The sequence below is a fragment of the Apteryx rowi genome, unplaced genomic scaffold (genome assembly GCF_003343035.1).
Source record: "Apteryx rowi isolate R43461 unplaced genomic scaffold, aptRow1 scaffold_59, whole genome shotgun sequence".
Classification (NCBI taxonomy): domain Eukaryota; kingdom Metazoa; phylum Chordata; class Aves; order Apterygiformes; family Apterygidae; genus Apteryx; species Apteryx rowi.
In genome coordinates, this window is record NW_020450860.1 from 3,265,666 (window position 1) to 3,289,925 (window position 24,260).

At 35.8% G+C, this 24,260-nt stretch overlaps 1 protein-coding gene across 1 annotated transcript in view; it reads right to left on the reverse strand.

Moving 5' to 3' along the window:
• Positions 1 to 4,569: 4,569 nt before the first annotated feature.
• Positions 4,570 to 24,260, reverse strand: part of DIAPH2 (diaphanous related formin 2) — a 292,492-nt gene continuing 272,801 nt past the window's right edge. Inside the window, exon 28 of the mRNA XM_026082669.1 lies at positions 4,570 to 9,151. Within this exon, the coding sequence (XP_025938454.1) occupies positions 9,087 to 9,151 (65 nt within the window). The 3' untranslated portion in view covers positions 4,570 to 9,086. The remainder of the gene's footprint in view (positions 9,152 to 24,260) is intronic.

The window sequence follows — 24,260 nt, forward strand, 5'->3', positions numbered from 1 at the left end:
TAGAGACGCTTGCATGTCATTCATTATAGCAGCAATACCTCAACAGCAAACTTATGTATCTCAAAGTGAATCAATACAAATTTTTGTTTCAAACAACATACGCAGGTCGTAATTACAAGACGTTTGTTGTATTCCACCTGAATACGTTTCTATTTTCAGTATTTTTTTCTTTCGACTGCAATTCAGTGTTCAGAATTCTCAAGTTGTTAATGCTGAGCAAATGAAAATAGGTTTGCAGAATGACTACAGAAATCTGCTAAGGTATTACCTAAGAGAGGGAAAACAAAATGAATTTGGACAGCTTCATCCAGCCAGTGCAAGGAACAATTTATTTGCCAACCTTACAAAAATCAAGCTGATAATGGCATAATCTTGTGAAAGCTTTGCTAATTTATCTTTAGTTTAGAGGTGAGGAAATGAAAGTAAGAGATTAAATTGCTTGCTGTAGGTTAGCAGTTGGGTGGGGAATAGAATCGAGGGACCACGGCCACCAATCCTGCACCGTATGCATAAACCGAGCTCTTGTGCCTTGCACAGAATTCCTCCACGCTGTACAAGCGTGGTTAAAAATCAGAGCTTGCATTTTTTTGTTGTTGTTAAAACCCTGTTCTCAGCCTTTACAGCTGCAGAGAGAAGTGCAACACGTAACGTACATGAGACATGCAATAAGCTAACGCAGCAATGCCGGCAGCGTCGGAGATGCCGGAGAGCGCTCCCGTCCCCCTGTCTTGCCTCCCTGCCCTGCTGGGCACTGGCCTACAGCCGCATCTTGCGCCAGCYGGGAGGGCCCTTCCGTGCTCCCACCGCCTTAACAGGCGTAAGAGAGCAATAGCAGCGTCCCTGCTCTCCTGACAGGGAATCTTCTTTTCACATCCTTCTTGTTCACCAGTTGTTTATTTTTCCTGAGCATTTCTCAGCTGTAATAATTAAATGACTGTTGCTGATTGGATTTTACTGCTTTTTGTTTGATGGTGAAATGCTTTACATCAAATATCCTTTTCCTCAAAAAATGAAAGCTAAAAGGACACAGCTCACAGCATTTCAAACTGTCTTGGATTACTTTCTGAAAACGACACAGTGTTATCACTGTTGTAGAAATCACCTTACCCCACCAGCTTACACTTTTCAATTTTACGCTTTTCATAAACGGGGAGAAAAATATTTATTTAGACTCAATGATGCCACGATTACTGACTTATATTACACTACTACTAAGCTTTACTCCTAATTGCCAACAACATCCTGTGATGAGCTAGAGTAAATCAGAGTAAAAATTCTCACAATTCTCAATCATTTTCAGTTTATTCCCATGTTTCAAAAAGCTTAGCAAAAAAGCTATTCCATGGGCAGACTGTTCAGAGCAGCCTAAGTTCCTCTCTGCCCCCGTAAATAACACACTCGCAGACTTCTGCAGTTCGGCAGTCTCAAAACCCAATTTTAATTTCTAAACACTAACAATTTGAGCACAAGTCTGGACACTGAAATGCAATGGAAAACAGAATACTGAAAACAGAATCATATTCAGGTGAAATACAAGAAACCTCTTTCATAGTTTTGACTAGCTTATGCTATTTGAAATAAAAAATGACTTCATTAATGTTCGCAAGTACATCTCCTCCTAAGGAAAAGATGCTATGACCTCTTTCAAGACTCATCACCTAGATACAAAATACATAAGCCTTATAATATAAAATACTGAGTTATTCCATTTTCAGTACTGTTCGAATTTCATTAAGTTTTGCTCAAATCACTGTCCATTGGAATTAAAACTATAGATTTTCTGAGGAGATTTTAAATAGTTTCAGGTAAATATATATATTACTTTTACACATATATTTGCCTGAGATTAAATTACACTTTTTCTGACTTAACAGAATTTTGAAGAATTTCTGGGAGTAGAATTTTGGTTTGGCCATTCTATATTACCACAGCTTTCAAAATCCCAGTCTTCACATAAGTAAAGCCTTCACGTATGTAAAACAGATCAAATTCAAAATCTATTGATTATGTACATTGCCAGCATGCTTGTAGGCAGATCTGTCTGTGCAGCTTCAGATTGGTTTTAGGACTATTCATTATATAYAGTGCAAGGGTCTTTCTACGGGTCTGTCAGTACTTTTTGACTTCGTAATATCATTTCTCTTCTTAGCAATGATTTCAGTCATTAGGTCTCACTGAGTTTTGGCTTTATTATTATTTTTTTTTTAATCTGCAAATACTGCTGTTCTTTAAGTTGACTGATTCTGTACCAATTAAGCAAAAGGGAGCTTTCCTTAAGTAGGTATGGGAAGAGGCTATGGTACATCAAAAGGTTATTTCATTAAATTTGCAACTTTTTCACTGTTTATAATATATATAGTTTGGTTAGCACTTATTTTATCTCTTCAAAATAATTCCTTTCCCTTTTTACTACTCCAGCAGCTAAAGAATTTTTGAGAAATTGTGATCATTAGCAACTTCCTCCACAAATGGAATCGTCTCCTAGGCTGCTTCAGGGCACCTGCACCAAAGTGCTAACACAGTAATAGCCTGATGTGAACCTGTAACTCCACTGATATTGCCAGCCTGGTAATTATTCATGAAATTATCTTCGTAGTCTAAATGACTGTTTCAAAACATACATTTCTGAATGTCACAGGAGAAACATCTAGAGATTAGAGGCCTTGGTATTGGGTTCGCGTAGCATCAGTGGAAGAATTAGAATTAGTTAACACCAGATCTGACCACTGCCTTATAGGAATCAGGTTTTATTTCATTTTTTTTCTTAAGGACTCGGGCACTTTAAAAAGCAATAAGCACTTACACGGGTTTTCAATTATCTATTCCTCACAGACAATTTGCCCCTTAAGACACAGAGATCAATTATTTCAATGGAAGAAAGTTGGGCACATTGCCCGTATGAAAATTTGGCCTGAAGACCTGGCTCTGCTGCTGCTTTCACGGTGAGTACATCTCCAACAGTATAGTGCAGGCTGATGCAAGCTTGCTCTGCTTGTGCCCTGAGCTGGCGGGACGCAAGCCAGTTGAAATCAAAAAGCTGCGTGATTTTGTTAGTGGCGCCTGAGAAAACATCCCTTGCTTCTCGGATGGGTTTCTTGGGTTGGTCTCGTTACTGCACTAACACAAATACACAGCTTTCAGTATCCTGGGAGTTGAAGTAAACTAAACTTGCCTTTGCTCACAGTATACAGGCAGAAAAAAACCTTATTTGGATTTCTCTACTTCATCTTAGTTTCACATCTATAAAAAAGGATTAATTATAGTCACTAAGTACTTATCAGATACTTCTGAGCAAATCAATTGAATGTTCTTATAATATTACTAAAGCCCCATAATATTGACTTCCTTGACAAAATATGGAAAGGCTATCTAGAGAAGATGACTGAAGGAAATAATGGAGGGGAAGAATATAACTTAAAGATACATAAAGTATCAAAACATAAGCAGTCTATATATGTGGCAGAGAGCCAGAACTAGCTATGAATCTAAAGTTCACACAGAGGATTTCTTAATTGAGCATGTGAAGAAGTAACAGAAATGATTGCCATTGAGAAAGGTATTGAGGTACTGGCTGGTTGTTTCAGCACAAATCCTGCCTGCCAACCTCTCAAAGGAAAATATCTGAGAGGTCGATGGGAATTCCAGACTCTCATCCTAGGAAGTCAAGAACATTAACCTACAAACAAGGAACAAGAATATGGTGTATTTTTGGAACCATTAATACATTTTCTTAACAATGACAACCACAGAATTTACATTTATAGCCGGCACTTAAAAGTTTTCTTTTGTTACATGTTACTTCCATAAGCAAATAAACCTCTATTTTCCATCCTATTTAAAATAGTGCATTTTAACCGTAGTTCAGTTCACTAAAATAAAACAGGGCCTTCGACCATCCCTTGGGTTATCTTTTCCATATATAAAAAGTTACTTGAGGAGCGTTGTATCAACATAGCTGATCATATCTGTTAGAATCCCATTCACTTGGGATCTTTAGGTAGTTACTGCAGAAATTCAATTCTATCTTTCTACACTGTTGTGTCAGGTCAGTCTGCTATGGTGACATCATTAAGTTGTTTAACGTGCAACAGGCTATTGTAAAGGGAAAAGTCTGTCAAGTTTCTGCTCAGATAAGACCATTTTGTGACTGAGTAAAGTAAACAATCTGGAAAATACCAGCAATAGCTGTATAGTTGATTGACCATGTCCATGGCTTAAAAGGCCTATATTGGAATCCAGCCATTTAAAATAAATGTGGACCCATTTAATTTTAGTGATTGCCTTTCATTGTTGTTTTTCTTAAAAAAAAAAAAACTTTAAAAAAAAAAGACCTTTAAATTATGCACATTTTTTGGCGACTGTATTTTTAAAGACATCTTTTTCCCCAAATTCAAGTCAAATATAATTTTCTTGGTGAAAAAAAGAAAGATCCAAAAAATATCAGTGAGCTAAATTGGCAAGTAATTTTCGATTTAATGATGTTACATAAGCAAAACAGATCTTGAGGAGATGATATTCAGTAGGTAATAATCACTATAAACAAGTAAAACATTGGTTCACAAAACAAAATCATGTTACATATATCTTTATTACAGTTTTCAGAATACATGGATTAACAATGGCCAGGCTGCGATTTCATCAAATTCTTATTTTAAACATAACTTGCAAACACAGAGCTGGTTAAATAATAGAAATTTTGAGTTTTGTCACTTTTTTATTTATTTATTTTTTGGCATCAGGAGTTGTATAACTTCCAAAAGGGAAACCAAATGGTGCATGTAACAGACCATAACTAAACTGTAATAGATTATTGTTCACATTCTGTGGCATATGTATCACCCCAAACAGTGCTAAAGTAAGTACTACAAGAACTTTACCCATTAATATTTTTCTAATGACATCAGTTGGTGCTTGAGTGACAGCTTGCAGGACTGCAAAATTCATCAGAAGACTTGCACAACTCCCTTTCTTGTGCTCGAAAGCAATGTGTGTTCTGAAACAGAGACACCTGAAGCTGAGGGATTTGGCTTTAGCTGCTTTGATGTTTTGGGKTTTTTTTTAACTTACATTTTTGTGCATGTGTGGGCGTGTACATAGATACTGTAGAAGAAGAGATGTGGAGGTTTCTTACAATACTTATTTTAAATTGCAGAATGTGCAAATACATTATGGCACATATGAGATGCAGTGCCTTCACACTGCTTTGTCTCTTAGCATTTATTATGCCCGACCTTTCAGCAATTTGAAGGCAAACATTAAAGCACAATTCAGCCAAGCCTTTGTTTAATGGATAAGAAGCAATTTACATTTACAGATAAGTTTGCTCCCACGTAACTATTACCAGCTTTAAATATTTACTAGCTATATAATTCTCAATATAGGAAGTACTAAAATCACCCATCAAAGCAGGATCCTTTGTGCCTGAGGGATACAAAAGCCGAACATTGCCAAGTTTTCTTAATGAATGCTACAGACAGGAGGATTTTGAGAGCCAAACCGAAATCTCAGCCTGATTCTCAAAGTTCTGCAAACCATTTGTAAGTTGTGGGATGACTTTAAAGCAAGCCACTGATGAATTGTGGTCTGGGTAGAAACCATGAAAACATTATGGTTTTTGCAGCACTTGTCTGAGGTAGTACATAGACCACACACCAAAATGCAAGAATAGACATATACTCATAACTATTTGCATATTATAAAAGGGAACTATGGGAATGTTTGCATTTGTATCTAAGTTTTCAAAAAAGAATAGATAATTTCAGATAACGTTTTTGATATTTACCACAGTTGCCTAAAGCCAGAACAAATCACGTAATAGTATTTCCAGCAATACTTCTTGAAGTTGTTTGTCAATGCCTTCCGAGGCACTAATTTTGTTTTGGCTACAGTATCAGTTCAAAATATGGTTAACATTTTTAAAAAAACATCACTTTTGTAGGGAAAAGACATTTGCTGAATCCCAGACAAACATACATGATATGAATCGTGTTGCACTTGTTTTCTGAGCGAACTGCATAAAACTTGAGCAAATAAAGTCTAGTGTCTTTACATTTCTGATCTGTACAGCCAGTAGTTTTAAGCAACAGAGATATATATTTGTATATGACTTTAACGGTTCATTTCCATGTCAATTGCAAACTTAGTTCAATTCATTTCAAAGGTAACAATATTTTCCTCTTAAAAAACTAAGAAATGTAAACAGTGTAACATCATAAAAAATCTCTTCAGTACTTATAACTGGTAAAATGTGAATGCAAACAGATGTGCTGGTATATTGTTAATGCAATGTCTCAGAGGACATATAGTGAAACATAATTAGCAAGAAATTTATGTATGAATCCTCCAGCGATTTACTTTCTGGGATTACCTTGAATACAAATATAATTTAACTGATATATTTCACTTTTTAAAATTAGAAAATAAGGCAAGTGCATTTCTGAAGAAGGTGCTACACTTCTAGGATACTAGATAAACATGTGACAATTCTGAAAATTATATCAATAATAAAAACATCAAAAATATCTGCAATTTAATATAGACTGAAAAACTATCAAAAGACAATGTGACCAGCATCAATTTCAGAAAATATTTTAGACTTCATAAATACAAGCACCCTATATTTACATAAATTATCTTCTAAACTAGTTTGCCTTTGAGACACACTTTTGTTCTAACAGATATGCCCATGAAATTATATAAATGTTTCAAATACGAAAAAAAGTAGTAAAATAGAAGTATCAGATGATGTTATTTTGGATTTGCTTTTTGCTAACATTTGGTTCTTTAGAATCTGTAGTCAGCTCTTAGACAGCTTTTAGAAAATACAACTAATGGAAATGGAAAACTGGTGCATTAATAATTACTGCTACGCTATAAAGATTCTAATGTGAGCTGTTGAGTTTTTACATATAAAGATTACATCAGTATTTGTAAATCCCAGCAAAACGCTTATGTTAAAAATTGAATTGGAATACACTGTTTCATTGTAGTACAAATTCATATAGTCATTATGCACCTAATCCTTTTACACTAGCTTTGTACATTAAGCACATTGTATAACTGTAAATTTAATATTTCAATTAAGAAGTTCTGCTTCAATACAAGGTTGATGTTGAACTTATACAAAACAGAATATAATTCTTTGTATCTCTTCCTGAAAAACAGGGAGACAGAATCCTGTTACATGCAATTTTTTTTCCAGAAGTACCACATAACTCTTACTAAAAAACAGAAACGAATCCCAAACAATTTAGGTAGAGTATTAGTTGACAGTACACATTTCACTAGGCTTCAATCACGTTCCTATGTCTAGAGATATAGCAATGGCCAAAAACCTTGTTTCCTTTGAAGCCCATCCAATTTTTTTCTTTTATTTCAATAGTAGACTGAAAATGAGCTGTATCTTTTCTTGCGATAATTGGATATTGATCACTAGAGTCTGATATTATAAGAATTTATCCCAAACTAGTCAGCTAATCTTTACAGTATCTTACTAGAAAAACAAAAAGAATCTACTGTACAAAGATGCTTGGCTCAAGCAGTAGTGCAAAGTTATACTGCCCCAGTATCGAATGCTCCTCTACAGTTAGCAGTTAGTGCACAAAAAAACAATGTGACACCTTACCTTCCAAACACTGTTTACATAATATTAAAAAAAAAAGTCCCCATAGCCTCAGGCAATAAAAATATTCATAAAATTCATCAGTCAGTGAAAAGCAATAATTTGAGAACAAGTGCCATCTACCACGCTGTATCGTGTGCTTGAAAAGGCTATAGCTGAGCAGCACGGGAGCAGTTCCGCCGGAACTCCCACTTGCGCCGGCCGCCCCACGCAGGCGAGGCAAGCCGAGAGCACAACGGATGGCCAGGGCCGACCTGACCACCCGAACAGACTGTACCTTCGACCGGAGGCTGGGGGAAACAGGGAATGGTAGCTTACCACTGAGCGGCAGAACGCACACAGTGTCCGCTACTAAGCCAACTGCTCACCTGAGGTACTGCAGTGCAGGGGCCGGCACACCAGGGAGATTGGGAAGAGCTTCCCGAAAAAAACGGACTGCTGCAATCGTTGTTCACTGCTGCACAGTGCTCCAGGTAGAAAATTTGCTTTTTACCTGCTTAACCCTCAGCACTAAAATCCACCAGCAGAGATCCCACTACATATTTTACCTGAGAAACAGAGGAAAAACTCAGAGGCAGTTCTGAATAGATTCATAATGTCACTTTTCTCTAAAAACCTAAACAAAGGTAAAGTATTTTTAGAGCACTTAAAATAGGACAATTATATTTTCCCCCAAAATATCTGTATAAAGAATATATAAGTGCACAATTAGAAAATCCCTCCTAAGATACAGTTAAAAACATATTATGCCCTTGGTATTACTTAACTTTGGTAAAATCCTATGCTCTGATTTTATTTATTTTTTTTTTTAGCAGTGATAAGTAACTATACATCATCAAATCACCAAAAGTGTAGCTATGTGGTAAATCCTACTTGCAGCCAAACAGCTGAATCCACCAGGCTTTACACTGACATAGGATTTTCAGCAACCTGACTGGGGCTGTGCATTGCTTTTGCATGGTTACAAAAATGACTCTGATAATGCGTATCAGCTCATGTCTGAATTCATTTATATACTAATTTCTTGTTTTCTCCTTTCATGTCCAAATCAGAATTGCAAATGGAGTCATGTCCTTTCCATGACCTGATCCTGTCCACAGCTGTATTATTTCAACAAATTTGTATTTTCTTATCCATATAAGATTTCCTAGAAATCCCCAACTCCTTTCAGGTAAATTGCCAGCTTAAAAAAGAAATAAAAATAAAAAAACAGTAACATAAGAAAATAAGATATAGAGCCTGTTGTTTAACACTGTTTACAGTTCTTGGTAGTTGGGGTACTAAAATACAGTATGTGTAGTATTTAGCAATAGCTTTAAAAATACATCATATTTATACATCTTTTGATTTAATTGATACCAGTATTCATTCATGATTATTATCAATTTGTTTGTTAAACTCTTTTCAAAGTATATCAATTTTATTGTAAATAAAACAATTCACTAATTCTTTGGCATCAGAGGAATCATACAGCTGTGATCGTTCCATTGTGGCGAGAACGAGACCTTTCCAAAGTTACTCGTCTGTTATCTGTAATACAAAGAGAGAAAAAACAAATCACCAAAAGATTTGAAACACGGGTAATGCAATGTCAAGAGGTTTTCAAACAGCCCTGAAAATCATTTCAAATGATATGTAAATAAGTAACTAGGAGACTGGATCAGAGAAGTTTCACACTGCAGCTGCCAGACTTGAGTTCAAGAGTTCTGCAATCAGCAATAAATTACTTTCTTGATCAGAGAAGCAGGGTGATAAAAGCACTGGGAGAATCCTGAAACACAGTCCCATTGGAAATAGCACACACTGACTAAAATGCTGGGTAAAAATCTTATTTTATAAACAATTCATGTACAGAAGCTTCGGAGAAATGCATTTTAAATTTCCTGAGAATGCACTGACCAGCGTGGAGTGAAAAGCCTGCCACAAGACACACTAGATGCAGAAGAGCTCTCAGATTGTTCACTATAATTTGGTACCGAGTTAAAAACAGAACAGTTAAATGAGCCACTTCCTAAGCATTTCCTGATTGTGCAATGCGAACAACTTTTGATATAAAATATTACACAGTAATTATTGCAATGAATAATAAATATGTCTCTGTCACAGGAAAAGAAAACAATCACAAACTACCAGCACATACCTAAATGCCTTCAAAATAAAATTTTAAAGCATGGAAATATGGAACATGGAAAAGAGGCGGAAAAGCATAGCTGAGCTTTTTTTTTGGCTAGTTTTCTGGAGGGTTTGATCTCACTGTTTTTTAAATGTGGTCCCGTTGCCCAAATTTATTTTGTTACTGTTTCCTTTTGACCTAGCTTTATCTGTTCTCTCATTTTATATTTAGCTTGCCACTTTTGTCTGTGTCGGTATAGTACCTAACTTGCTACGAGTGTGAGGACATCCCAAATCATGGCTGGAACTCCTAGGTACTACTGTAATATTAAAAAAACAACAGTAACTTCAGAGGCAGAGAGCCTGACAGACAAACTGCAAACAAGCAGCTTTCTCAGCTTTTTTCCAGGTGAGATGATTAGTTATATCTGTGCCTGCAGCGAAGCAGGCTAGAAAAACGTGCACTACTGCTACTGCTGGGAGAGAGCACGGAAACTTGGGGCAGGGCAGAAAGCCTGAGACCTAACACGYTGGATGGACAGAAACACATTCTTTGACAAACGTATTGACTGATTCGCTCCGTCCTACGCCAGCAAAGCCAGAAATGGTCCCAGCACACTGAATAAGGTCCTGGAGTAGACAAAGAAAGTCGGCTCCGGGATCTGCTTCTGGGCCAGGAACGGAGGCGGCCTGCGGAGACTGCCTGGGCTCTGCAAATACAACCTTCCTCTTCCCCATCCAACGGAAGCACCTCCAGTGCTATAGGGAATTATGGCTCCTTTAGCAAGATTATTAGTTCTTTTTATAGTTCTGCCTTGCCTCCTTTTCTTAATGAATCTATCCATGCATAAAATATTAAAATTACCCCAAGTAAATCTGTTTTGCAAGGGAATAAATCTCTACACTGGTTGCAGTGTCACTAGGCACTGGAATTAAAGCATAGAAATGCTGTCTAAAAACCAGGAAGGAGAGAGATCAACTCAAACGTGCTGTTGTTCGCTGCACTAGCAAATAGTGAAGAGCACAGTGATACTTGCTCTCAGTGGGGAGAGCTGCCTTCACCAATGGACAATTTGTTGATTTAATTTCAATATTATCAACTGTAGGGATCAAAAACAGATCAAGAGATTTTAAAACCTTCTTGATTTCTTCTTCATGCATGTGTTTTTCGAGTCTTCCATTATTTTTGTTTTTTTCAGAATGGTAGAGACAAACATTTTCTGCAAATGACAGTTCATACTCTTGAAATGACTGAATTTAGGACTTAAATAAAACACAAACCCAAACTGTAAAAGCTAGAAGCAGCATAATTTCCTTCTTCAGTTGATGACAAACTATTTCCCCAATTATTAGAAGTAATTAATTTTTTAAAATTATTTCCAATTTTTAAATGAAAAATAATTATAATTTCTAGAGATAGGAATACAAGATCACAAATACTCAAGAGAGACTGGAAAGAACCACAGATCTACCAAGACGACTGGGATACAGTGATGCAGTTATTACCACTGAGAAAGGGTTAACATTTGCAAGAGACTTTTTCTGCAAAGTTTAGAGCAGTTTATGCTGTATCTTACTAAAACAGAGGGAAGTTGAATGTAAATTACAGTTTGACAAAATTTTTCTGTCATTATAAAAAAGGAATAGGAGGATTAGCTGTAGTTACTAGTAATGTGAAGCTTTAACATATTCAAAGAYTGTGGGGGTTAACATAAGTATTCCTTGTTCTCTGCAAAAAACCTTTTATTCATCTGCGTATCTGCAAGTAATCCTTTTTTCTTTTTTAGTGGTGGAGCATTTACATTTGAGAAGCAAGTAGAAATAACTGGAAAAACTGATACACTTTCTGTGCTCATCAGTCATGCCTTCTGGGGAACCTGTCCACCTACGCAGATGAAGACCTTGTTTCTTCCTTTCGGTGTCAGAAGTCCAGCTAGTACTCTGTTAGAAGCAGGCCACTGAAGTAGTATCTGAAATGCTCTTAATTGCTACAGACGTCATGATCTCTCTCAGAAATGAACACATTAACTTAAAAGTGGTTTCTCAGTCAGCTGAATGGACCCTTTCTTTTGCTGTATAAGGTAGAGCAACAAACGATAAAAAGGGAAAAYAAATCATACTAAGACTATTTTATGTCATAAACTAACATTTATCTAGTAGCTAAGTGGATCAAATTCAAATGAAGTAAACTATGATTGAATACTGAGAGATTTCTGTAGTACATTTTAATATATATTTTATAATACTGGAATGTAATCTTTATTATATGCAATCTTTATACTTCCACTGGAAGAAATATGTGGATTTTGTAACAAAAATCCAACTACTAGCTCAAGTCTTTTTTCACTCAGTGTAGTGCTGGGATGGAAATAAATATAACATTCATAGTGTACAACATATATGTACAGGTCTTGTTGAAACATGAACATCATTCTCCATGTAATATGAATTTAGTGATGTAAACACAATAAATAAGCACAAGAAGCTCTGTGTGTAAGCAAAATAAATATATGCCATGAGGAAAGTACTAAAAACAAAAACTTATAAACAGTTCTTTTTAGACAATGCATTTTAGTTTTACGGCATTTGTTGACCTCACCCTTAAGTTGTTCTCCCTATCCTCTGCATATATAACACATTAAAGATCTGGTAGGAGAGAGGAAAATATTTTTGCAAAAAATAAACTCTGCAGAATGCATTTTTCCTTTCTTTAATGCTTTTGCATTAGTTCTGTTATTAAAAGAGGTCTCAATAGCTGCAACAGATTTGTTAACTCAGTAGCTTGTCATCAGCATGAAAAACATGTACGTTAGAGTAAAAATAAATATTTTGCAGAATTGCTGTACTAAGATTAAATGCCTTTTCCGTTACAATTTCTTCTCATCCATTTTTCCAGGTAGTACCTTTGCACTCTTCTAATTATGAGCCTAACTTTTTACGAGTAATCAATGCTAGTGATAATATAGATGTTGTGTGATCAAACTAACTCATATATACAGCATCTATTCATGAGACTGATATATCTGATAAGAGAAAAAGTCACAGTCCACAAAACTATACCTTAAAGGTACTCAAATAAAATTTGTATTATTCTGTAACAAGCACAGGAAGTTTTTTCACTTTGACATACCTTATATTAAAATTATAGGTGTATTAAACTGTTATCTTGGGCTTTTCATGACTAATATTTGCATAGTTGCTAAGCTGACTAATTCACCAGGATTAAAACAAATCTTTTCAGTCAGTCAAAGCATCAGTTAAAAAAACAATTATTTGTCTTAATATTTAAAATACACAGAAACTGTATAATTATTCTGTGGGCAAAATGTCAAAGCTCATCCAAAAGACCTTTACGGAAAATGGTGAGCGGTTTTGTGCATTTCAGCTTCAGCATACCGTTATCATTTGCTAATTCAGCTAAGATCCCTGTGGTACCCTATGATAAAAATGCACTGCTCTTACAAAAAGCAGAAATTATTTGAGACTAGAAAATAAAMCTGAAAACCAAAAAACCCAGTAATTAAATAATCAGTTACCTTTAACCTAATTAATTGTCTACCTTTAATCAAGTAAGTTATAAATTACTGAAGATTATTTCAGTGTTCACAGTATTCCTTTGTGTTTTCTTACGTTTACTGCAGGAAGCAAACTTTGCATAGTCTCCATCTAGTTAAAAATACCTTTGGATTTAGATATTTTAAGGGTACTGATAAGGATAACTTCTATATTTATATACATTAAATGTAATTCTGTACAAAAACTCTAAACTTCTGTAAATTATAAACTTAAGGTTGTAATGTCAAATGCTCCAAAACTAGGAATTGTAGTTATAGTTCTGTCCCCAAATGCATTTGCACTGGGATAACCATCTGTTTGCTTGTTGTTTTTTTTTCCATGAGACAACTACTTCATCCAATCTACAGGATGTACAGTAAAACAGGATTGTTAAATGTTTCATTTCAGTCCACCTTATTCTCAGTGTTTCTTTAAGCCTTATTTACAGCACCCAATCCAAACATTAGATTGAATTTGAAATCTAATTTTCCTTACAGACCTTCCTGCAAGTCCATCAGGAGAGTATCTATGTTCCTCCCAAATCTAAATAACAGCAGCATCACTAGAATACCATGGAGGGGGGAGGGAAAAAATAAGACTGGTGTGGATAACTCTTTTTTGCCCCTTTTTTTTTAAACAAAAGGTTGAAACATTAACCTTTATGCAGGAGACAAAGCCTTCTACCTTCTTCAAAGACAGTGGTCACAGGACCCTCATACCTGGACAGTAAGTATTTTAAAGAATGTCTTAGTTAATAAATGCTACATTAATCACATTAAGAAGAGCTTAAAATAGTATCAGAATATTGAATCCTGAGTGTATGACATTGGGTACCCAGCTAGCAACCATTGTACCRGAGTGCATGCTGGAAGGCACGAGCCCTAATACTGAAACTCTGAAATGCTGGTATATTTAAAAAGCTCACACTATTAACTTGCATATTCAAAGTCAGCAGATCTCCTCTTTTTGACTGCCTACCCGAAGGTGAAAAAATTGCCCTAGGCTGATAACAAAAGGGCATTTAATGCTCAAAAAAAGAAGAAACCAGCTTGAGTTGACTTGAAAATTATTTTATGAAGAAGGCAGACACTCAGCAATGAAAAATATATTTAAAATTTAATCTTTTCAAAATAATTTTGGCTATGCAAAAGATGCCGAAAGGCATCCTGTAAGGGATTTTATATGCCCTATGACTTTGGGAAGCAATGAAGGCATTTGCATCAAATATTTATTTATTCATTCATGGAAAATTTTGTTCAGTGGCAAATCCTACTGAAATGCATCTTGTTTTCAAGAGCATCCCAGAGGAAAATACTCATACAATTTCAGGTATTTCAGTAAATACCACAAACAATATAACATGGAAAACAATCAAAATAGCAAGGTACAGTTTCATATGGAATGTAAGTATGGAATGACTACACTAAAAATGAGCAAGCTGGCCACTAGGGTGTTTTAAATGGATAAAGGACAACTGTCACCATAAGTGACAATTCCAATGAACAAACAATGCATCTGTGATATTGATGGCATCAGCACTTCTTCTTTAGCTAAAGGTGAAAGTCTGAATAACACTTCAAAACTGTCACTTTTTTCAGATTGAGGTAACTATTTGTCATATAGTGTCACTGATTAGAATTGGGACAAACGACAACAAATTTAAACAACCATAGCCTGTGTAGTCTCTTGCTTTCTCATTAAGCCATCTATGTGCAGGGGGGAAAAGTAAAGCCAAGTTGCAATGTTATGGGATGTAACAGTGCATCATCAACCGCTTTAAAGACCAACCCATGACAAGAATTAACTCTATTATTATTTTTCCTTATTGACTGCATGCACCTTCATTATCCTAGTTTCTAAAAAATGTAAGGTAAATCTTTCTGGAAATTGTAATTGATAGAGCATAAGGCAGAAGCAGAACTGATATAGTGCAAGACAGCGGGGAAGCCCATCAGTCTCCAACAACTCCTTAATGGCTACAGCTGAAGTGTTCTCTACTGCCTGGCCTGTATCTATGACATTATTAGAGAAGAGAAACTGAGAAATAAGCTGGTCAAGAAAATCAAGAGCTCCAAAACTGCTGTCAATTCCTGGAACAAAATTTTTCTGAGACACCACCTTGAGAAAAAATGGCTCCCCTAGCTTCATTTCTGTTAAAATTCAGTCCATCTCTGTCTCTTGCAGACAGAGATTTGATTTCAAATTGATCTTTCAAAACGCGTGGCCTATATATAAATAACAGCAATGAGGTAAAAATCAGTTATGGGAGAAATACAGCCAAAATACCACCYCAGAAAGCTCTCTCTAAAAATGACTTTTGAAAAGTTCTTTACTGCAAATAGATGAAACAAGCCAATAAAACAAAGAAAATTTATTGATGAGGCAAGCTTTGTCACAGCTTTGCGGGAGGAAAAAGAAAATGCACAATCAATGAAAAGACAAGAGTAGATAAAAAAAAGAAAAGCTGGTAGATGTGAAGAATCAGAAAGATCATTTCTGGAAGAGACAGTGCCGAGCACGTTGCTTCRCCTGGCTGCGGGAAGAGGAAAGGCGCTTCACCTCGAGGCGCTGCGGCAGCGAGCACCGGCAGCAGCGCCCCAGCTCCCAGCAGCGCCTGCCTGCACGAGCGGCGCGCTCTGCTCCCGCGCTGCCTGGCAGCTCAGCGGAGAAGGACATTCAGCTCTCTTCCAAGCGTCTGTCTTCATATTACGCCCTCCTAGTCTGTCTCCCTTCTGCTAAATGCTATCCTTGCCTTCCAGATATGGAGCTATGGTTCCTCTTTTAGCCCTTTTCTGCCCAGCACTGGTAGCAAGCCACACACGACATCACGCTGCGTTAATATACATACAGATTTCTAAACGTAATTGGTCATTATTTGCATTGCAGGCACTTAAGCAATTTACTCCTGTATGATACTCACTGATATGTTTTTTTTCTTTCTTATCTTTTTGTGCTTCAAAATTTCTGGCTGACATTTTTGTCTGAAACAATTTTTTTTCTGAATACCTTTTCATCATTTTACCAGAAATTATTTATAAATAGTTTTTTAGTTAAGGTTTACATGCAACAATTTGAGGATATTGATACAGTCACCATCAGTATGTGCTCAGTGACTAGTCACACAGTTCAGGAATAGAGTTCAGATGACATCTTAGAAGCCACACGTACTGCAGCAGTAGGATTAACAACTACTTTCATCACCTCTTATGATATTGCAGATCAGTATGATGGGAGCCAAATTTATAATTGGTGTAATTTATTAAATTTCTCATACTCTCAGCTACTGCAAATATTTTTGACACATTTTCTAACTGGGCTAAGGAAAACTGAATAGCTAATATGTTTTGATTGTTTAGCATTTTAAAAACTGCTCTTCTTCTAAAGAGGTCCAGCTTTGACAGGCACCCTACACATGCCTGGCAAAATCTGAACTAGATCCTCTATAACTATCTTACAGGGTGATTTTATATTTGTTCAGATTTGATATTTTTGTAACCCAAATTGAGAAAAGATCGAGTGACACCATATCTCTGTCCTCACCTTTTTCCCTAAACAGAATCTCAAATCCTTGACAATCAAAATTAAGTGATAGCTAAAATGGTTATTTTTAGCATCAATTTCAAAGAAAACTGTGAGATTTCAAGCAAATCCTGTAGCACTGCATTTAACGTTCAAATTCTATAAAGTCCTGTTTTATTTTGTTTAAGGTCCAATCTCAGACTTTGATGCATAAGCTGAGCAAAAGCCTGAGCATACATACAGATATACACAGTAAGTATATGGTGTCAGGAAGGAGAAAAAGAAACATACCCTCAGGCCAAAGAAATAGCAGCAGCATCTTTTTTTTTCTTCCTCCTTTTTTTTAAGCTCTCAAAACCAGAGAGCACATATGAACAGCCTGAACACATTAATTATAAATGCATTATGTGCTGATTTTGTATTAATTTATAAATAATGTTCTTGCCCTCGTTAGTGGGATGTTTACCAATGTACTGGTATATAAGAAAAAGTGTTAGAAAGAATAAAGGGGGAAGAAAAAAATGTGTCTGTGTAGCTATTAAGAGAGATTTCTAGGATGGAAAAAAAAAGAGTTAGAGAGTATTGTAACAGGCTTTACAGGACATCTCTCAAGACAGGAAGAAAGGTTTCTCCTCAGGGAAAGCAGGCAAACATGTGTCCTAAGGTATCTGCAGAAGTCAGGATTGCCAAAATTACCATCATAACATGGTAAGCCATGTGGTAAGATAGATTTGAATGTAGATATGTATGCCATTTTAAAATATTTCCTTTACATATAGATAAAAACCTGCCTGATCGCTGTACTTCTCCATGCACAGATCCCCAATGAGAACATATTTGGATTCTGTTTAATTTGGTAAATAAAAATAGTTAATGCCCAAAAGCATTGTAGTCCAGAGTCAGGTCTAAAAATATGGAGAGCTAAAGGTTTAAGTCCTGACACATAAAGGGGATTTCACTCAGATTAAAAGGGAACAAACATGCTTAATCTTACTGCTTCGACTCATACCTAGCTAGCCTGGCACAGGTAATTGTAATCTTTGTGCATTTTCATATGACTCAGACATTGTAGAGAAAATAATCCTGCTTATTTATTTTCTATACCTTGTACATAAAAATGCTTTAAAAATGAATAATGTGAGAAGTTAGAATGTTAAATGGCATGTGTGATGACATTTATCAGCGCAATCCAGCTGTGGCCACAGTCAATACAATATGGAAACACAATAAAAATAATGCTTTTGTAACCAAAATCTATGATGTTGACCATCTGTATCACAATCCCATCAACCCAATAAATATTTATCCTATTTAGAGCTCAAGAAAATCTAATAAACTTAAGCATTTATAGAATAAAAATGGATCTGTAAACCTTATTTTCAAGTAATCTGTTTGAAATAAATTTTACTATTGCTTATTCCTGCTCTGCGTACAGCCTTAAAGATTTCCAAAAAATAAAAAGTCTAAAGCAGCCCAGTAAGTTATGATTCCTTAAACCTTTAAAAGATCTTTTTAATATTTTAATTTGATTTTGCTTTCTTTGTTAGTATTACCGCTTGGGATACGCATTAAAAGCTCTTCCACAAGAGTTGAAGGAAAAGCCTTAGTTTGAGACAACACATGCCTGCCTCGGGGGTTACAAGACAAATCAATCTATCTTCTCCTTTCCTCCAAGGGTAACTGGCCTTTAAAACCACAGAGGGAAACAGGCCTACATGTCAGTACAATGTAGACCCACATAGAGCCATTTTCCATTTCTTCTTCAGTCTGAATTCTCAGCTGAGAACTGAACTTATAGGGACAGGGAAACAAAAAGGAAGATGAAGAGAGACAATTGCCTCTGTCTGAATTGCATCCCCAGTAGTAAGAAACACTCTGAACAGTATCTGGGTTTCTAAGTTACTGAGATCTGCTAAGAATAGCTGTGATTTTGCACAATATTTTTTTATTTTGATTTGCAATATAATATTACTTCAAGTTCTGTGACAGCCTGGACCACCGGCGCTCACGGAGCTGTGTCACAGACGGCAGTGTGAATTGAGAAGTCAGCAATACTGCTTCGCTGCTGCTACGGTCTCACAAAGCAACGCTGGTTCTATCACCTCGTTCTTACGGAACGGCTTTTCTCAAGCAGCAGTCGTGCCGGTAAGTAACCCAACAACCCTCACGCTATGCTACAAACAGAATCGCATATGAACTTGGAGTTCCAGACCTTGAATACAGCTAAATCTACCACTTCTCATCCCACTAATCTGGCTAATAACAAATTGTTTCAAAGCATGCAGTAACATTCATATTTTTCTGATTGCTATTAAGTGTGATTTACAATACATTACCATACCATACCTCTAGTAAGAAATTCAGATGTGAAAATATTTTCCAGTACATAAGGATAAGTAACCAGCTAAACTACAACTGATCCACAAAAAGGACCAAAAAAATCCTGTTGAAAAAAAGTCAAAATAATTTAGTCTTTTAAAAACAGTACTAAAATTCCCTTGAAACATAGTATTGAAACTATACCACTAAACCTTTAATGTGAATTTGCTCACTGGGACTGTGTATACAGGTGTAAAGCAATTATTAGATTTGATATTTGAATGAACTCAGGTTCCCATTAGATCTTGAATGCTTCAGTGACCCTATTATTTTCCTTCCAATGCTCCCAGACCTGATCAACTTAATTATTCTGACTAGTGAAACATTTAGGACATGAATTTATGATTTATTTTAAACCAAATGAGACAACTGAAAGTACTTCATAAAATAACACAAAAGAAGAATGAGATATGTGATGTGATGTGTCAAATCCTGGAAGAAGGTCAGATCCAAGATACACCTATGGTTACACAGAAATAGGAGAAGAGGCCCATCGCAATAACATTACATTCATTGAGACTCTCTCTCTTAAACTTCTAATTTGTATCTGTATCGCATCTCATATACAGTGCAAAACATTTATCTGTCTTTTGAAAACTTTTTATCTTAAAAATCAGAAGCGTAAAACAAATTTCACGGAGGAAATAAATTAGATCTGCTTTAGCAAGCAAAAAAACCCAACCCCCAAAACACAGAGAATAAACTGTCTCCTTTCATGACTACATGCAAACTTTTAGTAGTTGTCCGAAAGCAAAATTATATTCTCTAATAAAAAAGACATTTTATGTCAGAGAAGACAGATTTGCTGATATAAAGATGTATTTCCCTATTTTAATAGCACTTTACTTTATGGTTAAGGAAAATATTGTGACATTGCAAAAAGTGTACCCACATTTTGAACAGATTTGCTCTGATGCTCATAAACCATACACTTAACAAATAATGCAATTTAAAATGGTGTCCAAAATTTACTATTCCCAGCTCTCCTGTTATCACTACTGCTCTTTCAATTTGTATTTGCTCTGAAAATAAGTTTGACTGTAACGTTACAAACAGGATAAAGAAATAAAGACAGAAATAGGTTCTGAAATTTAAGTATACAAGCAGCCATAAAGGTAGCGTCTTATCTGAATGCATTTGTCCTTAAAAAGAATGAGACTGACATCAAAGTGGTCCCCTCGCCCCCTGCCTCCCTTCACTAATGATATGTAATGGCTGCTGAGCCTGCAATAAATGTGTTTATGTCCAGCTACATTGCCATCATTTTACAAGCCGATCTGATACTTTTAAAAAAGAAGAAAGTCGCCAGAGACCAGCACCAGCTTGTGCTGAAGGCACTTCTTGACATCTGCCTTCACTTCGCACTTCAAACCTAAGTATTGGATTTGACAAAACATACAGAAAGTCATGAGAGAAAGCTCTTCACCTCTTCTCCGAAACTGCCCGAGAAAAGTCAATACCAATTCCTTTACAAAGTTGCAATCAAAACCCGCCAGATGAAAGTCAAAGGGGAAGCTTTCTAGCTATTCCTTACAATATTTTATTAAAGGGTGGTGTAAGAATGCATTTGTCTCAGTAGGATCACCCCTGCCTCCATTTCCTTCCTCCTTGGTTCAACTCCCTCATTTTTACCAGCTGGCAGGTTAAATACCAGAAGTTACATCTCCCATGCACAGATGCTTTATTCTTTGCGTAGAATACGAAAGCAATGAACTCAAATATAGGGGAAAAAAAGAGAAAGCTCTCTTTTTCCTGTAAAAAATTATATATATATATATATGTAATAGGAGCTGGATAACACTGCTGAAAACCAAGTCTTCCTGCTGTTTCATACAAACTTGCTACTGTAATTTTTTTCCATACCCACACAATTGACAGCCCTTGTCAAAAGCAAACAATTTTGCTTGTAGCCTGCAAAAGTTCAACTCCTGTATTTTTTATGCATCAGAAACAAATTCTCTTGATAAAAAAAGATAACTCTGCAATAACTTGTAGTCTACATGTAAAATGAAATATTTTAAATAATACAATAAAGACAGACTATTCATAATTATTTTTAGATTAAATAAAATATCAACATTTTTTATTCATGGCTAGGTTAACATTTACAATTCAGCATTTTGCAATATTTAAATGGAATTGAATATGCTATGAGAAAACTTAAAACTACATCACTCCTATATGATTGTCTGGCACAGGCTGTAGTCTTCAGTGCCCATCTGCACCTTCATCAATAACATTAAAGAAAAGCTCCTGTTCAAGCCTGGCAAGATGATCTCATTACTACTTGTTACTTCTCTGCATGCCCCAGCTCAGAATGACTAAATATTGCATACAACTTGTACTATAAATTATTTGCAACAAAGGCATGTGCAGGTTGTGTGAATGTGAAACAGTTGCTTCTTTAAAAAAAATTCCTACCAAAAGTAATTTAGACTACAAGAAAAATACAAGAAAGACTTTGAGATAAAATAAGATAACTTTTTGGAACTCAATATAAACTAATTTCTTGGCTGAGCACAGACAACTCCCTTATGATTCAGTAAGAGACCTCAGTACTTACACAGAGTAGAATTGGACCTTTCTGTTGGTTCGTTATTGCTAGTGTTCCACATGAGATCAAAGTTATCAAACAGAAATGCTGAATGTATCTCATTTATACTCTTATAAAACTCCTCCCCATCAAAATCAGCAAGTATTTTGCCAAATACTTCAACAGAAACAGTTGTCACATCAACAATAAATAAAAAAATGTTTTGACTATTGAAAGAAGTGTAAAAGTAGTTAATGCTTGGAGAGGTCAAGATGTCCCTTAAGTTTGTATTGCAGAGCTCAAAATAGTTCCTATTTACCAATACTCATATCTGAGGAGAGCCATCTTTGAAGCTCCCTATGCTATGTCAGCAACAACTCTCGGAGTACTGGAATCCAAAATGTAGCACCTAATTATTCCATAATCCCTACCCATTTTGTGACAAAGAAAGAAACTAAACCCCACATACCCATTCAAAACACACAATTGCAAAATCTGCCAATTTATCCCTTCCCCATCAATACAGTTCCTTCTGACAAAATGGCAAGGTCCTCAAGGATAGGAGGCAGGGGCAGCCTGCCGTTACTGCATGTCTATACCTTCTGCTGTAATAACCCGTCAGTATCGTGGGACTAGCACAGGGACACAACTGCTTTAGAAGAAAATACCGATACATATATAATGATGATAATTTCTTTGTGAGGTCAGGCTTTTCTAAGTTTCCCAGATGCATAACTGTAAATCTTTACTAAGTAATGAGCTGTGACAGTGCTGATAGCCTGTATTATGCATTATGGAAAAGGCCTTAAAAAAAAAAAATCTATAATCTGTATTAAAAGCAAGCCCAGATCTGGATAGACAGACACCAAAGAACACATCCTATTAGCAAGACATACAAAAAGTTCTCTGTGCAAGTTCTGGAAGTTTTAAATAAAAGATTTTACTTTATTTCAAAAGAAAGAAAAAAAAAMCCCAAAGAAACCAAATTAGAGCCAAAAGAAGTTAAGCAGTTCTATCTTACTGAGATTAAAAGCTGCTGACCTTTCCTCGTCCCACTGTTTCTAGTAAAGATATTCTTGGGGTCGCCAATTAACAGACAATACTTTATTACAACCCACAAGTGTTGCACTCCCTGGACAAATGAGAAAAATGGAGAACTAATTGGCATCCTTCAAGCTCCCTATACCAGAGCCGCAGACTTTGGATAGAAGAAACTTTTATGAAATTGATTACCTCTTATGGAAGGAGCTCCAGAGCAACCAGTGCCAAGGTTAACTTTGATTGGCATTGCTTTTGTCTGGTAGTGATACAACCTTAATGTTGCTTACACATTTTTTAAATATTCTATGAAATGTCTGCATGTTATTGTTTTTAAGCAGAGTTTTAACTGAAACTGATTTATACTACAATTCACAGCTAGGTAACAGATGAATGAGATTTTTTTTTTTTTAATAAAGTCATAAGATTTTAACCATTATTTTGATTCAGGAAGAGCTATATTCCAATTTCAATGCAGACATTCAGATTATGAATAAAAAACACTTTTACAGACATGAATGCTTATAGAGCATAATGATAGTAATGTGCTGACTACACCAGAAAACTAGCCCTTCCTTCTTAACTTCAGGCATGACCTTCTTTTAAAAAACATGCACATCCAAATAATTTATTGGCAACAGTCTACTTTCTCCTAAAAACCTTATACACATATAAGCAGATCTCACCATCTCTCCCCTCTGCACTTTCTGGTGTTAAACAAGTTTATCTAGTTACCGAATCTTAATTAAGATTCATACCACCAAAAATCCTAAACCAGTTTAGTTTCCCTCTTCTGCCCCTTTTCATTCCCATCATTCTGCTCTGTTGTACAAAAGATCACCAGAACTTTACAAAGTATTTGAAAGGGTGCTGCTGATATCGAATAAATGCTGTAAGTCTTCTGCCAGTGCATAATCTCTTCATATACTCCAAAGGATTCTTTGTTCTCAGCTGCTGCTTCTAATAAATATGTTCCAATACCTTCTTCTGCATTTCCTTATCTACATTTTTTTGTGAACAACAGTTTCTTTTGTGAAACTTTAAACTTAATAGCATTTTCCTACACACAAAATAGCACGTAAACCTTACTTCTTGTGGATGTCATTTTATCTAGTTAAAATTAAAGAAGAGATCATAAGGACTTTTCTGAAATGTATACAACACAAAAAGTGTGGATAAAACAGTAGATGCTAATTAGTTTTACGGTTAGCATGAATGACAAAGAAAAGGAGCTTCACAATTGTGGTGAACTTTAAGGAACATATTATTTCAGTGTTCTACAGCACATTTTCAAAAATGTAGTAGACCATGCAAAGCTTCTGAACTCTGCTTCATCTAAAAATCTATCAGAAAAGTGAATTCAAACCTCATAAACCCAGGATGCCTTTCATGGACTGCTGGACACGTAGTGTGTGCTGACCTCTGGCACATAGTACAGCTTTTCCGCAGCTTTCCTACCCCTTTTGCTCATTGAAGAACTCCAGATACATTGGGTTGGTAAAA